Source organism: Penicillium manginii (assembly GCF_028828005.1).
Source record: "Penicillium manginii strain IBT 31320 chromosome Unknown utg000007l:1.0-2284322.0:1.0-2285126.0, whole genome shotgun sequence".
NCBI lineage: Eukaryota > Fungi > Ascomycota > Eurotiomycetes > Eurotiales > Aspergillaceae > Penicillium > Penicillium manginii.
Genome location: NW_026643108.1, coordinates 259,443 through 273,360, shown reverse-complemented (window position 1 = coordinate 273,360; position 13,918 = coordinate 259,443). Strand labels below are relative to the sequence as shown.

General features: G+C 49.9%; 3 protein-coding genes across 3 annotated transcripts; 2 read left to right on the top strand and 1 right to left on the bottom strand.

Annotated features, from left to right (window-relative positions):
* Positions 1-505: 505 nt before the first annotated feature.
* Positions 506-4,699, top strand: N7533_010022 (putative transcription factor (Snd1/p100); the record flags this gene model as incomplete). The annotated part of the gene is made up of 7 exons (XM_057106672.1): positions 506-518; positions 879-1,058; positions 1,129-1,280; positions 1,340-1,436; positions 1,502-1,510; positions 1,889-2,043; positions 2,180-4,699. 7 exons carry the CDS (start codon positions 506-508, stop codon positions 4,697-4,699), a joined length of 3,126 nt encoding a protein of 1,041 aa, XP_056955889.1.
* A 623-nt stretch (positions 4,700-5,322) lies between these two features.
* On the top strand, positions 5,323-6,887 carry N7533_010021 (SEC14 family lipid-binding protein; the record flags this gene model as incomplete). Its single annotated transcript, XM_057106671.1, has 4 exons — positions 5,323-5,600; positions 5,679-5,820; positions 5,912-6,286; positions 6,348-6,887. 4 exons carry the CDS (start codon positions 5,323-5,325, stop codon positions 6,885-6,887), a joined length of 1,335 nt encoding a protein of 444 aa, XP_056955888.1.
* A 4,368-nt stretch (positions 6,888-11,255) lies between these two features.
* Positions 11,256-13,151, bottom strand: N7533_010020 (putative MFS monosaccharide transporter; the record flags this gene model as incomplete). Its single annotated transcript, XM_057106670.1, has 6 exons — positions 11,256-11,408; positions 11,492-11,581; positions 11,636-12,286; positions 12,367-12,566; positions 12,635-12,965; positions 13,026-13,151. 6 exons carry the CDS (start codon positions 13,149-13,151, stop codon positions 11,256-11,258), a joined length of 1,551 nt encoding a protein of 516 aa, XP_056955887.1.
* Between the last annotated feature and the right edge of the window lie 767 nt (positions 13,152-13,918).

Here is a 13,918-nt window from a genome sequence, read left to right as displayed (position 1 = left end):
TTCCGAGGTCAAATACCGGAATCTAGGCTAGTCGGCTTATTCATGCTACAAGCAACCCCGCAGGGCTCGATGTGACTCTGTATCACACTCCTGATGTCAATTTGAGCAATAGATGATTTTGATTAAGGATGATAGGAAGTAAATAGAGCTAAGATTGAATTGATTCTGAACTTCAGTAATCAATATATACAAAGTAAAGGTGGATGGCGAGGTTTAAGACGGCATTATGTCATTTCCCCTCGTTCCGAAAGCTGCCCGCTTAGGAAGGTGGGGGGAAGTTGGGAGAATTGGGAGTGGGAAAAGTTGTACCTGGTACCCGCATTCACTGCAAATTTCTGCAGTAAATCAAAGTACTCGAAACAAGACAAGTTCCCGTAGCGGGCAGTCACGTCAACATCATCCGCTTATTATTCTCCGTCCCCGCCCACTTCTCCTCCTTTCCCTTTCCCTCAAGACTCATACCAATTATTTGATATCTACCCCCATATCATTTCTAACCGACAATATGGTCAAGGCTGGTAAGCTTATCCTGTCAACCTCATCTTCGATCTCATACTTCCCCCCGGGGCCAATGAACTCTGTCCCAAGTCCTCGCGGCTCCACGCCCCAGGGACCTTGGGTGAGCAGATTTGAGCACCTTGTGATCATCCTCCTGCTATACCTGAGCCTATCGGCTTGCTTCCTCTCTCCACTGCCTGGTTTCAGCTGCGTGAGTTACCGCCAGGGTCCTCGCGATCTGAGCTTAAGCTTATTGCTTATTGCTGAGCTCTCGAACCCAGCAGGCCAGGCAGCTGGAGAGCGGGAGAGCGGGAGGCGGGCCGATGCAAGCATACTTAAAATCTGAAAAGATGCACCCCCGCTAATCATATCTCGTCCAGTTGCTGTCCTCCGCGGAGACGCGAAGATCGCTGGTACTGTTACCTTCGAGCAGGCTGATGAGAACGCTCCCACCACCATCTCCTGGAACATCACCGGTAACGACGCCAACGCTGAGCGTGGTTTCCACGTCCACCAGTTCGGTGACAACACCAACGGCTGCACCTCCGCCGGCCCTCACTGTATGTAGCCTCTTGTGCATTTCCATATCTCCGAAATCATCCTTGAATATATGGCTAACCTCCCTTGCAGTCAACCCTCACGGCAAGACCCACGGTGCTCCCACCGATGAGGTCCGTCACGTTGGTGACCTGGGCAACTTCAAGACCGATGCTGAGGGTAACGCCACCGGCAGCGTGCAGGACAAGCTTGTCAAGCTGATCGGCGCTGAGAGCGTTCTGGGCGTAAGTTAAAAAAGACCCGAATTTGTGAAAGAAAAGAAGTAAACTAATAGGACAACTAGCGCACCCTGGTCGTCCACGCCGGCACTGATGACCTCGGCCGTGGTGGTAACGAGGAGTCCAAGAAGACTGGTAACGCTGGTCTCCGTCCTGCCTGCGGTAAGTTGATGGTTTATCTGTTTTCTCTCTCTCTCTCTCCCCCTTCATATGCTGACTTGTTATAGGTGTCATTGGTATCTCCGCTTAAATCTGGAGCCACTTTTGATAATGCCACATAGTTGGACCACGATGATATTCCCCATCTATTGAGATGAAAAGTACAGGATAGTTTAGCCTGGCTAGGATGCAATGAATTTCATTTCAAACGAGTTAATATTCCCCCCTTTTCCCTTTTCCCCCTTCTGTAGAGAATGGAGACACATGTACTCCGTAGTTGCGTGCTAGCCCAGCCGGAACGCCCAGACCGCTTTCCCCCACAAACACCGTGGCCACGTTTCCTCCGAAGCTCTCCCGCGATCATTCCATTCTAGTCTTTTCTACTTTCCCTTTCCTGGTTTCTCCCCCTGGTTTTCTTCATTCGGTTTTAAATCAGCTACCTTTGTGTGTGGTAGCGGTTTTCCCTTTCAGCATGCCTTTCGAAGCCCGCGTCAAGTCCGTCCTGTCCGGCGACACGGTCGTGCTGTCGCATATCTCTAATCCCTCACAAGAACGCATCCTAAGCCTCGCCTATGTCTCAGCACCACGCTTGAGGAGAGAGGGTGACGAGGTTAGTACTAATTCGCCTCAATTGTTGATCTGCTGGAACACGGGGATCATGAGGCGGTCTTTTGAGCCCCTATGGCCAATTCGAATCGTCCCATGTGACAGCTTCAGTTCAACTCAATTAACAACTTTCTCTTTAGCCCTTCGGATACCAATCGCGCGATTTCCTCCGTGAGATCCTTGTAGGCAAGGTCGTTCGTTTTGACGTCGTCTACACCATCCCCACCGGCGCCAAGCGAGAGTACGGTGTCATCACCCTGCCCGGTTCCAACGCCAAGCTTCCCGATATCAGTGTTCAAGAGGGATGGTCTCGTGTTCGTGATGAGGCTGGCAAGCGCGGGGATGAGTCGGAGGCCACTCAAGGGCTACTTGATCGCCTGCGTGGACTGGAGTCGCTCGCCCAGGATGAGAAGAAGGGTATCTGGTCCGGTTCCGCCGAGGGTCTCATCGAGACCAGCTACGAATTGACCCACGGACAAAGCCTTGTGGATGAACACAAGGGAAAACAATTGGAGGGTATCATTGAGAAGGTCTTGAATGGAGACCGTGTCGTCTTGCGTCTCCTGGTTTCGTCCAATGAGCACGTGCAGTCTGTCGTGGCTGTTGCTGGTATCCGGGCTCCAGCTGCCAAGCGGACTACTGCCGATGGAAAGGAGCAGGCTGCTGAGCCCTTTGGCGACGAGGCACAGCAATTCTTCGAGTCGCGTCTGCTGCAGCGTAAGGTCAAGGCTTCTCTGCTCGGCGTGACTCCCCAAGGCCAGCTGATCGCCACTCTCCTCCACCCTAACGGAAACATCGCCCAATTCCTTCTTGAGGAGGGTCTTGCCCGCTGCCAGGATCACCACGTTACCCTCCTTGGCCAGGATATGGCTGCTCTCCGCCAGGCTGAGCGCTCGGCTAAGGATGCTCGCAAGGGTATCTTCACTGGACACGTTGGACCCAAGACTTCCGGTGCCGCTGCCGTGGATTACGTTGTCACCCGTGTCCTCAATGCCGACACTCTATTCCTCCGCAACAAGGCTGGTCAGGAGAAGAAGATCAGCATCACTAGTATTCGTCAGCCCAAGCCTTCCGACCCTAAGCAGGCCCCATTCGCCGCCGAGGCCAAGGAGTACTTGCGCAAGCGTGTTATTGCTAAGCATGTCATGGTCACTGTGAATGGCAAGAAGCCCGCCAACGAGGGCTACGAGGAGCGCGAGGTCGCTACCGTTGTCCAGGGCAACACCAACGTTGGATTGGCTCTGGTTGAGGCTGGATACGCCTCAGTCATCCGACACCGTATGGACGATGATGACCGCTCTCCCGACTATGATTCTCTCCTCGCAGCCGAGGCCGATGCCCAGAAGGAGGCTCGCGGTATGTGGTCTCCCAAGCCGCCCAAGTCGAAGCAGCTGGTGGACTACTCAGAGAATGTCCAGAAGGCCAAGCTTGAGGTCGGCGTTCTGCAACGCTCAAAGCGCATTCCCGCCGTTGTCGACTTCGTCAAGTCTGGTTCTCGCTTCACCGTTCTGGTGCCCCGCGAGAACGCCAAGCTGACTCTGGTTCTTTCGGGCATCCGTGCTCCCCGATCTGCCCGCGGGCCGGGCGATGCTGGTGAGCCTTTTGGCCAGGAAGCTCACGATCTGGCTAACCGCCGCTGCATGCAGCGTGACGTTGAGATCGATGTTGAGACTATTGACAAGGTTGGTGGTTTCATTGGTTCCCTATATGTTGGCAAGGAGAACTTCACCAAGATTCTGCTGGAGGAGGGATTCGCAACCGTGCACGCCTACTCAGCTGAGCAGTCTGGTCACGCCAACGAGTACTTTGCCGCTGAGGAGCGAGCTAAAGAGGCCCGCAAGGGTCTGTGGCACGACTGGGACCCTTCCAAGGAGGCAGCAGCCGCTGAGGAGTCTGAGGCTGCTAACGGTACCGGCAACGAGAGCGAGCCTGCCATTACCCAGCGCCGTAAGGACTACCGCGATGTCATGGTCACATTCGTTGACCCTACCAATGGACGTCTCAAGCTCCAACAGATTGGTGCTGGCACCAGCGCTCTGACCGAGCTGATGTCGGCCTTCCGCTCTTTCCACATCAACAAGGCCAACGATACTCCTCTTGCTGGACCTCCCAAGGCCGGCGACTGGGTCGCCGCCCAGTTCTCCGAAGATGGCGACTGGTATCGCGCCAAGGTCCGCCGCAACGACCGCGAGAAGCAGGAGGCCGAGGTTGTCTATGTCGACTTTGGCAACTCCGAGTCCCTGCCCTGGTCCAGCCTGCGCCCTCTCACCCAGCCTCAGTTCTCAAACCAGAAGCTCCGCCCACAGGCTATTGATGCCGTGCTCTCTCTCGCACAGTTCCCCACCTCCCCTGACTACCTCGAGGACGCTGTTGCCTTCGTTGGTGACCAAACTTTCGACCGCCAGCTTGTGGCTAATGTCGACAATGTCGAGTCCGACGGTACCCTTCACGTCACTCTTCTTGACCCTGCTGTCTCGAAGAGTCTCGACCAGAGCATCAACGCCGACATTATCCACGAGGGTATGGCCATGGTTCCTCGCAAGCTGAAGGCTTGGGAGCGTGCTTCCGCCGAGACCCTGGATAACCTGCGTGAGCTTGAGGCCGAGGCCAAAGCCGAGCGCCGTGGTATGTGGGAGTACGGTGATCTGACTGAGGATTAAGTGTTTTATCTATGAGCGAACTGTGTGCGTTATGTACAAAAGTGTGGGATCCGGTTCCCCTTGGGGAAAAACATGTGCCATACAATATCCATGGTTTTGTACCAGCTTTATTTTGATGTGTTCTTTTTTATCTTTCTTCCTTTTTTTTTCTATTAAATCTACTTGGCTTAATCAAACGAATGAACCCAAAGTCTACAAATTGGGACCGGGGTTTCTGTCGATCGTTCCCAGGGATTGTAGGGACCGATTAACTTTGCCCCAGTCGGAAGTATATCGGCTTTTTCAAGCTATTTATTTGTTTACAGGGGCATCGGAGTGACGGTGTTGCCTACTAGGTACCTAGGTAGATGGCACATCTGCCAGTGCACTTCAGAAGCCTGATCAATCAATATACAATGAATATAAAACATTCCAACCTGAAATTACTCCCCTAACCCCGACTCTCGGCATATCTCATAACATCGGACTCCGAAACCCTGAAGGGTCCACAGGGCGGCAACCCCAAACTCCACCAAATTTATTCCACCGCCTCTTCTTACTTCCCCTCCGATCTCCGATCTTCAACTGAAACCACTGGGGCCGATCGTCACGAACTCCCAAAAATCTCCAGAAATTCATAGAAGATGTTCTGGCGGACCAAGTCCCACGACAGCCACGCGTCTGAGGACCCGGCCCTTGCGCGCACCGCATCGGCTTCGAAGAATGATCCCGCCGCCTCCGCAGACCAGGCCTCCGGAACCGCATGGCTTGCCGGACACTTGAACCATTTGACTCCAGAGCAAGAGGAGAAGCTGTCTGAGTTTAAGAGCGTCTGCTCCGAGCGCGGATATTACACCGCGGCCGTGGAACAGAGCGAGGGCGTTGAGGCTAAAGAGCCCAGCCACGATGATGCGACTATGCTGTAGGTTGCACTACTTGACGCTGTACCTCCGAAACAAAGCGCAGGGCAATCAGAACTGACAATGTTCTTTTTCAATAGGCGATTCCTACGGGCTCGCAAGTTTGAGGTCGAAGGGGCGTGGGGTCAATTCAAGGATACTGAGGATTGGCGCAAAGACAATGCCATTGAGTCGCTGTATGCGAATATCGGCGTGGACTCGTACGAGGCTGCGCGTCGGATGGTATGCACTTCCACGCGATCATTTCCTTTTTTGCCCCTTCTCCCTATCTTGCAAGGACGCTGGACTAATTTCGAGTTGCGCTTTTCTGCAGTACCCCCAATGGACCGGTCGTCGCGATCGCCGCGGAATCCCCGTCTATGTCTTCGAAATCCGCCACCTCAATAACAAAGAGATGGCAGCTTATAATAATACCATGTCTACCGGTACCCCGGAGACTCACAAGTCGTCGACTATCCCGGCGCGCCTGCTGAACCTATTCGCCCTCTACGAGAACCTGCTTAACTTCGTCATGCCTCTGTGCTCCGCGCTTCCGCGTCCTAACCCCGAGACTCCGATCGTGACATCTACCAATATCGTCGATGTGAGTGGCGTGGGACTGAAGCAGTTCTGGAACCTGAAGAGCCATATGCAGGATGCGAGCGTGTTGGCTACTGCTCACTACCCCGAGACTCTGGACCGTATCTTCGTAAGTTGTCCCTCCACTGCTTTGTGTTTCAAGGCGGGCCTTCCATACTGATTATTTCCAGATCATTGGCGCGCCTGCTTTCTTCCCCACTGTCTGGGGTTGGATCAAGCGCTGGTTCGACCCGGTCACCACCTCCAAGATCTTCATTCTGTCCGCGGCCGAAGTAAAGCCCACCCTCACTTCTTTCATGGAGCCCTCCAGCATCCCTAAGCAATATGGTGGCGAGCTGGAGTGGCAATGGGGCGAAATGCCTCACCTTGACGAGCCCGCTCAAGAACTGCTGAAGGGTCTGGAGCAAGAGCCCGCCGAGGGCCAGACAAGAAAGGGTCTTCTGAAGGGACCCGTTCTGTTCAAGGGCGATGTGATTGAAGTGCTGGGCACTGAGAATGGTAAGGACCGTCGGTCCACTGTTCCGGTCCCTCAGTCCGAGCTGAAGCTCAACGGCCAGGCCGAGACTGAGACGGAAAAGCAGTCCTCGACCGAGACTGCGAACGAAGATGCAGAGTCGAAGACTGCTCCTGCTGCTGAAAACGAGAAACCCATCGAGAACTTGGCTGTCAATGTCAGCGAGGAGGCCCAAACGACGAATGTCGCTGTCTAGAAAGATCTTCTCGGAATCTCCGCCCTGTCGGGATTTTGAGGAAATGAGAGGTCGTGACTGGTATGACGATTCAGATTCAGATTCAGGTTCAGGTTCAAACTCAGACTCAGACTCAGATTCGAATCCAATTTCACATGACCGAGGCATGACGCACAATCACACTCAGACTCACCAATCTTCTCTTTCACCGCGGGGCTTAGTATTTTGTTCATCATGCATGGCCCAAAACACGTCTGCCTGGGTCCAGAAATTTTTTGATTATGCGATGGCTAGTAATTGCATGTTCATCGTGTGTTTGTCATAGAGAGGGTCCCATTTATCGAACGTTTTTTTCTTCCCTTCTTCCCCCCAACAGTTTTCCATGTTGATCTTTGGCCGTCGGGCTTTCTACCTCCAGTAGCCTATAACGGGTGAATGGGGTTGGGCCTGGCTAATTGTGACTTTCGAGCAGTCATGCCTGATCCTGGATCTGTTTGCCTTTTATTATCTTTCTCCCAGTCGCCATGATGAGACATGGCCTGGACTTGAGCGTCCGCTTAGAGCGAGTGGGCTGTTTATGACTTATTCCCTTGTGTTTCTGTCCGATGGTGCTTTTTTCTCGGGGTTTCTGGTAAATAGAATAACTAGTGGTATATCAATTTCGGTTTCTTTTTACAGGCTCTATTGGCTCTTCTCTGGGTCCTACCTTGGCATTAAAAGTTCAAGTTGTCTAATCTCCCTACTAGTACTAGAAAAACACCGCGGACGGCCTGGATCTTGGCTAAGCGGTTTCTGTGGCCCAGATACGTCATGTTTGAATTTGACTCGAACCTTTCGCTATATACCCTGGTACCAGTAGGTAATACTAGTACCTGGTAGTATCGAATACTTCAATCTTAGAATTTGAAGTTGTTTGGGAATGTTTCAGTCTGACTGGAGATATCTGTTTTAGTAACCCTAGATAGATCTGTATATGCCACTAGCGACGAGAAGGTCTATATCAACAATATGAGGTATGCGGAGTGGGTATTGTCTCCAATATTACAAAGTACTGGACTCAAGGTCAACTGAATATACTCACATCATGTGTGTATATGCTACTATATACACCGGATTTTGTTCGGGTGAGGTTTTCCTATCTGGGCTGCCGCCGCTTTAATGAGGGCGATCAGGCTCAGGCTCAGTGAGTAAATTTCAGCACGCGCTCATGCTCAGTGATCTGATCAGTGCAGTCATGTGATCGCTCAGTATTCGCATGGCGGTGGATCAGTGATCATCGATGGGTGCTCCGTGATCACTCAGCCACCGCTTACTCACTAGGTATTATTAACTAACCTATCTAATCAGTGAGTGGTAATCCTTTTCCGCAGCCCAAGTCAGACTATACTCAAAAAGGACATGCCCCACAGGGCCATCTATCCTGTGATACCTAGTACGTTAATGGTGCTTTTGAGGCCCTCCTATTCTAGAGGTCTCCATCTGATCAAAACTGGCCCGAACGACAAAAGTCAGGTGGATCTATCCTGTTTAATATTATATAGTTTAAAAAAAGCTTTGCACTGTTATGTGTCCTTTGACTCAAAATATTAAAGGAGGCTTTGTCCCCTCTATGGCCCTATTTAAAGCAGTATATATTTCATTATTTATATCATAATTAACTACTCCTCTGAGTCTGCCTTATCCCCTTCGAGCTCACGATCAATATCCTATTATAGGTCAAAATACTTTCTTCTCTAAGTGTGATAAGAAGGCTAAAGAAAGGCATCATCTCTTATAGCAGAGGAATGGCTATATCACTAGAGCCTACAAGAGGGAAGATACTGTTTGAAAAAAAGATAGAAAACTTCTAAGGACTAAAAGATTACACTAATAAACCTTAAATCTAGACATCGGCACAACTCAAAACCCAACCCGCATGGGTTATAGTAGGTACCTAACCTATTTCAACCTATTTTTATATAAAATAGAGGTCTTAGTATATATAAATCAGATTACTAAGCTATATTTGACATGTCTACACTAAAATATGAACCCATTGGGTTCCCAAATAGGTTTTGGGTTTAAGGCTATAACCCATAACCCATTGATGGGTTACAAAATCAAACCCAAAACCTATCATGGGTTGGGTTGGGTTGGGTTCGGGTTCGAGTTTTTGCGGGTTGTGCCGATGTCTAGTTGTGGGGGTTAAATACTAATTAGTCGAGGTGTATACTGCACAGACATGAGTGTAGGCCTGTACGATGTGGGGTATTCAGAAATAGGATAAAAAGAGCTTTATTATAATGTAAGGAACTTAGAACACTAAAAACAATATGTAGTATTTGACGAAAGTAATAAAGCTAAAGAGAAAAAGAAGAGAGAGAAAGGCTCTCTGAGCTATCTACAGGATAAATAGGCAGCCATGGCCATGTGATATAGAGCCTGAGGCCTCGATATCATTACACTGGTGGTGGAAATATCTAATAGGGATCATAATCTGATTTGTTCTGAATTTATCTTAAAGCTACTTTATTTACCTCTAGATATAGCTGATTTAGTAACAGAAAGATTATATAGAAATTCTTGATAGAAGACCTAAGTTTGTTATATAGGGATTACCGTAAGGGTAAAGTTAATACTTATTTATTATCTTTTTGATTTATTAACTAGTTTAGTAACAGAATATATAGAATTAATCATACCTGTATTAGAGGAGAATATTTATAAATAGCTTAATAAAGTCAATACTACAGATTCAAACTCGGAAATAACATACGAAGAATTATCACAAGAGCTTGAAACTAAAACAGGAGAAAAGTGTTTTACTCAAATAACTTGTTTTAATTTTAATCCAAAAGTTTGCGAGGATTCACTGGATCCAATACTCAATACTCCAGCAGGGCCCCTTGGTAGGGAACTCCGCCCTACAAAGACCTTGCGGAAAGAAAGGGGCCCTAACCCCCAATGGACACAAGGAGAGAAAGCAAAATTAAAGCGTTTGCTGAGACAAATTCCTATAAAACTTGGCCACAGCTGGTGAAAGATTTCAATGAGGGCTCTAACAGACCGCAAACTCGTGCTTCCATATATAGAAAAACAGAAAGATCAGGTTTGAATATTTCTGCTTAATTGGGTGAACAAGACACTTCCTAGAAAATTCTACGTGTCTATCTCTCTACATAGGGCGCCACAGGATAAGAAAAGACGCTCGTGCTCATAAAATGACAGCTTACTCAGCATCCTGTACAGCTAACTAACGTTAACTTATGTTTCTTGAATACGATAATAGACCGCCTCTTATAGGTACTGGGCCCGCTTCTGAAACAAAACCCAACCCGCCTCTTGTTTCATCCGACAGCAGCTCCGACGACGACGACATTGGACGTGTTCACGCGCGTGGTCACATGCCCTTACACATGAAAAGTGGCATTATGGAGTTGTATTTCAAGGGAAACTCTGGCTTTTAAAACGGCGTGTATCGTCACGGTCCGAAGAATGCAGCACGGTACACCATTATTTATATTACGAACGGCTATAAGCTTGCGGAAAACCTAAAGAACAACAATTCCATGTACATCGATAGTCAGTCTGTGGCCGGAAAGCTAACTAGCAGTGGGAAAACTGCAATGAAAGGAAAGGTCTATCGAATTATAGGCGTTGTGTAGAACCATGTCGGCCAACATGATCGCATGTCGTCGTTGGCCCCTAGCAACTGGCCCACAGAGAGAAATAGCACACGCCGACGTGGACCGACCATGAAGATAAAGGTGCGATGGTTCGACGACAAAGGTCCAGAATCCTGGGAGAAATTAGGAATTGTAAAGAAATATTTATATGCACACCCACGGGAGGTTGCATTTGTTGCACCCCAATCCATCAAGTACGACGACAATATCATCCTTCGGGAGCACGAGATTCCACACAAGGCAGACTTTTTCATCATTAAGACCGCCGTGCGGCTTGAAGAAAGGAGCCGTCACTAGGGTGAAAACTAGGATCCCACGAAGAGTACGCACCTGATCCGCTTAGTTTCAATCGAGATATGGAATCAGGCTGCGGAATGGTTTCTACCTTTTAATCAGCGCGATGCAGACGCGGACAGATGGCTCTTCCCTCCTCACATGCTCACAAATGCAAATGTAGCCATCTGGGCGCATATTTTGCATAAGATAGATGGATTGATAAGGGTCTAAAAGAAGGCATAGATCTACTATTGATCGGGTGTCTTAATGACGTAGGAAAAGATGGTCCTGATATTAAGCCGTACCTACATATAACAACCTTCCCTCCAACTGCGACAGATCGGTTTAAATGGAGACCGTTAGTCAGCCTTGCGGGGCAAGGGGAGGAGCGGCCATGGACGTTGTAGTAGCCACCCCTCTGATTGCCTAAAACAAGGAGAAAGTGCTCTCAAACTGATGTTTTCGCATCGTGCTCTAGCACTTCAGCGATACTAGTACTCTCAGAAAGACCAAGGATCTTTCGGGCCTCCTCAATAGGTATATTGTGCGGCATCGTCTTTTCTTTTTTGACCGGGTCACCACCCGCAGCGAAGATGACATCCTGGAAGTCCAAAATATTAGCCTATTAGGATTCTTCATGGGATACCAAGTTCTTTTCACTCTCTGCCCTTCGGTGGTACTCACAAGCTCCTCGAGACTTCTCTTTCTGGTTTCAACTAGGAAGAAGTAGATTATGGGTACGAAGCAGGCATTCAAGATGGCAAAAATGATGTACTAGACACACGTTAGGTTGACCACGGGCCACAATGCACGAACAAGTAGACTTACCGTCTTCCAGCCGATATTCCGGAAAGCGGGTGGGATGATCATGACCACCACAAAGCAGAACAACCAGTTGGCAGCGCTCGCCATGGCATTAGCTTGCGCGCGGCATCGCAGAGGTGCAATCTCGGCACTGTACAGAAACGGTCCTCCAACCCAGGCAAGGCCAAAGAAGGTATTGAAGAGAAATAGAAATCCGGCAGCAGTCAGTTTGCAGGTGCGCGAATCCGTGCTTTGAAGCCCAGCGATGACGGCAAAGCAGCAGGACATGCCGACCGTAGTCCACAGAAAGGCCCGACGGCGCCCGAGGCCTTCTATGAGAAACACGGATAGAAGCGAGCATAGAGCATACTCCAAACCGCCCATGGCAGCGATGAGGTGTGATGTGCTGGCGTCGAGGCCGAACGACTCCTGCAGAATCTTGTTGGCGTACGTCGAGACCAAGTTGACTCCGGATATTTGCTGCGCGGCTTGGATGAACACACCAATGGCGACGCGATGGAAGGTCTTGGTCTTTCCCATGTCCAGCATTTCTCTGTAGGAGAACGGAGCGAGTTCGATCTGCGCTTCGAAGGAGGCGATGATTGCGTCACGTTCAAACACTAGGTCTGGATGGCCGTCGGGCAGGTCGCGAAGCTTTGACAGGTTGTATGTGCCCTGCAAACATTGTACTGTTAGCGAGGCGTCTTCACCATCTAGAGGAGCGTGGGTACGGCAAGCACAAGCACGAAACACACCTCTTCAACGCGGCCGTGTTTGATCAACCAACGGGGGGACTCGGGAACAAAATTGATAAATATGAAGACGATCAAGGCCGGGACGAGCTGGATGCCCACGGGTATACGCCATTGCGCTTGACCCTTTACAAAGAAGAAGCCATAACCAATGAGCTGGCCGCAAGCAACGCCGAATGTCTGTAAACCACCCTCAATCATGACTAGATCAAGTCAGCCATCTAGTCCTCGAATACGAGAGAAAGGGGGAAGGGGAATGGGGTCTGCTTACCCCAACGCCCGCGACTATGCGCTTTCGCACACTCAGACTGCCATGACGGCACCGTGGCGACCTGTAAGCCGAGCCCGATGCCGCTGATAACGCGACCCAAGACCAGCTGAGATATAACCCAGGCACTGGTCTGTAGCGTGCCGCCGACCAGCATAAAGAGCATGCCGAACCAAACGGTCAGACGACGACCGAGACGGTCACCAAGGTCCAAGCAGGCGAGGGCACCGACAAGAGCACCGAGTTCAAATGAGGCGATCACAATTCCCTGGACATTGGCGTTGTTCATCTCGGGAAAGACAGTTATGAAGGTCTTCTCGGTAATGAGACCGCCCTGTATTTGTTCTTAGACCAAGCGTGTCATTGGGGAAAAGCTAAAGAAAGGCAAGTGTACCATGACGCTCATGTCGTAGCCGAAAAGCCAAAATGCACATGTCGCAATGCCGGCAACGAGAAAGTTGAGCTTCAGACCAGACGTGCCCATGTGGGTTGTGTACCTGGTCAACGGGAAGATGGCCATCTTTGCAAAGTGGAAAGCGAACGTGGTCTGGGTATACTCTTGGTTTGAGGTAAATAAGATTGATTTTGACTCAGGACATATCTCATAGCAGCAACTCGATGATAATCATTTCAACTTGAATTTATAGCTGAGCGATGGCGAAGCAAGTTATATATATATTTTTTTTCTCCAGAACATGGGATTTGGTGAGGCGTTGTGCTAAACCGCAGGCCAAGCAAGGTCCCGGGGGATATGAGGCTACAATTCCCCGGAAGGTATCTAGCCCCGAGAACACTTCGTAGCGGGTCAAAAAGGCGGGGCGAAGAGGATTTGCGGAGGAAGTGCTCAATGAGGGTTGGAGAATTGGGTATTGCGGAAGGCAGTCATCGCCGAGAGCGGATCAGTAGATCGCCATCATTAGCGTGGGGAAGCAAAGGCCAATGGAACTTGCGTATCCTAAGGGGCATCGAAGTAAACTATGTAACTGCCCTCCTTCTCGTACTTTGGTTGTCCGCGCTCGGTCCCCCCCACGGTTCGGCTATGTTAGTCCCTCTCTCCACAGGTGCATATTGACTTTGGTAAGTTCCGGAGATTCCCCAAGAACCAAACTTGAAGGGACCCAACAGTGATTGGGACGAGAATTGCGGAGATGTTAGTAGGAATGACTCTGTCTCCGGAAGGGAACTAAGTCCGATGTGCCGCTGTTGAGGGTGAGGGCGGAGCATGGTTTGGTCGAGATTTCCCCCCACAAGATATATAAAAGTAAATGCAAGGCATATGAATGTGCT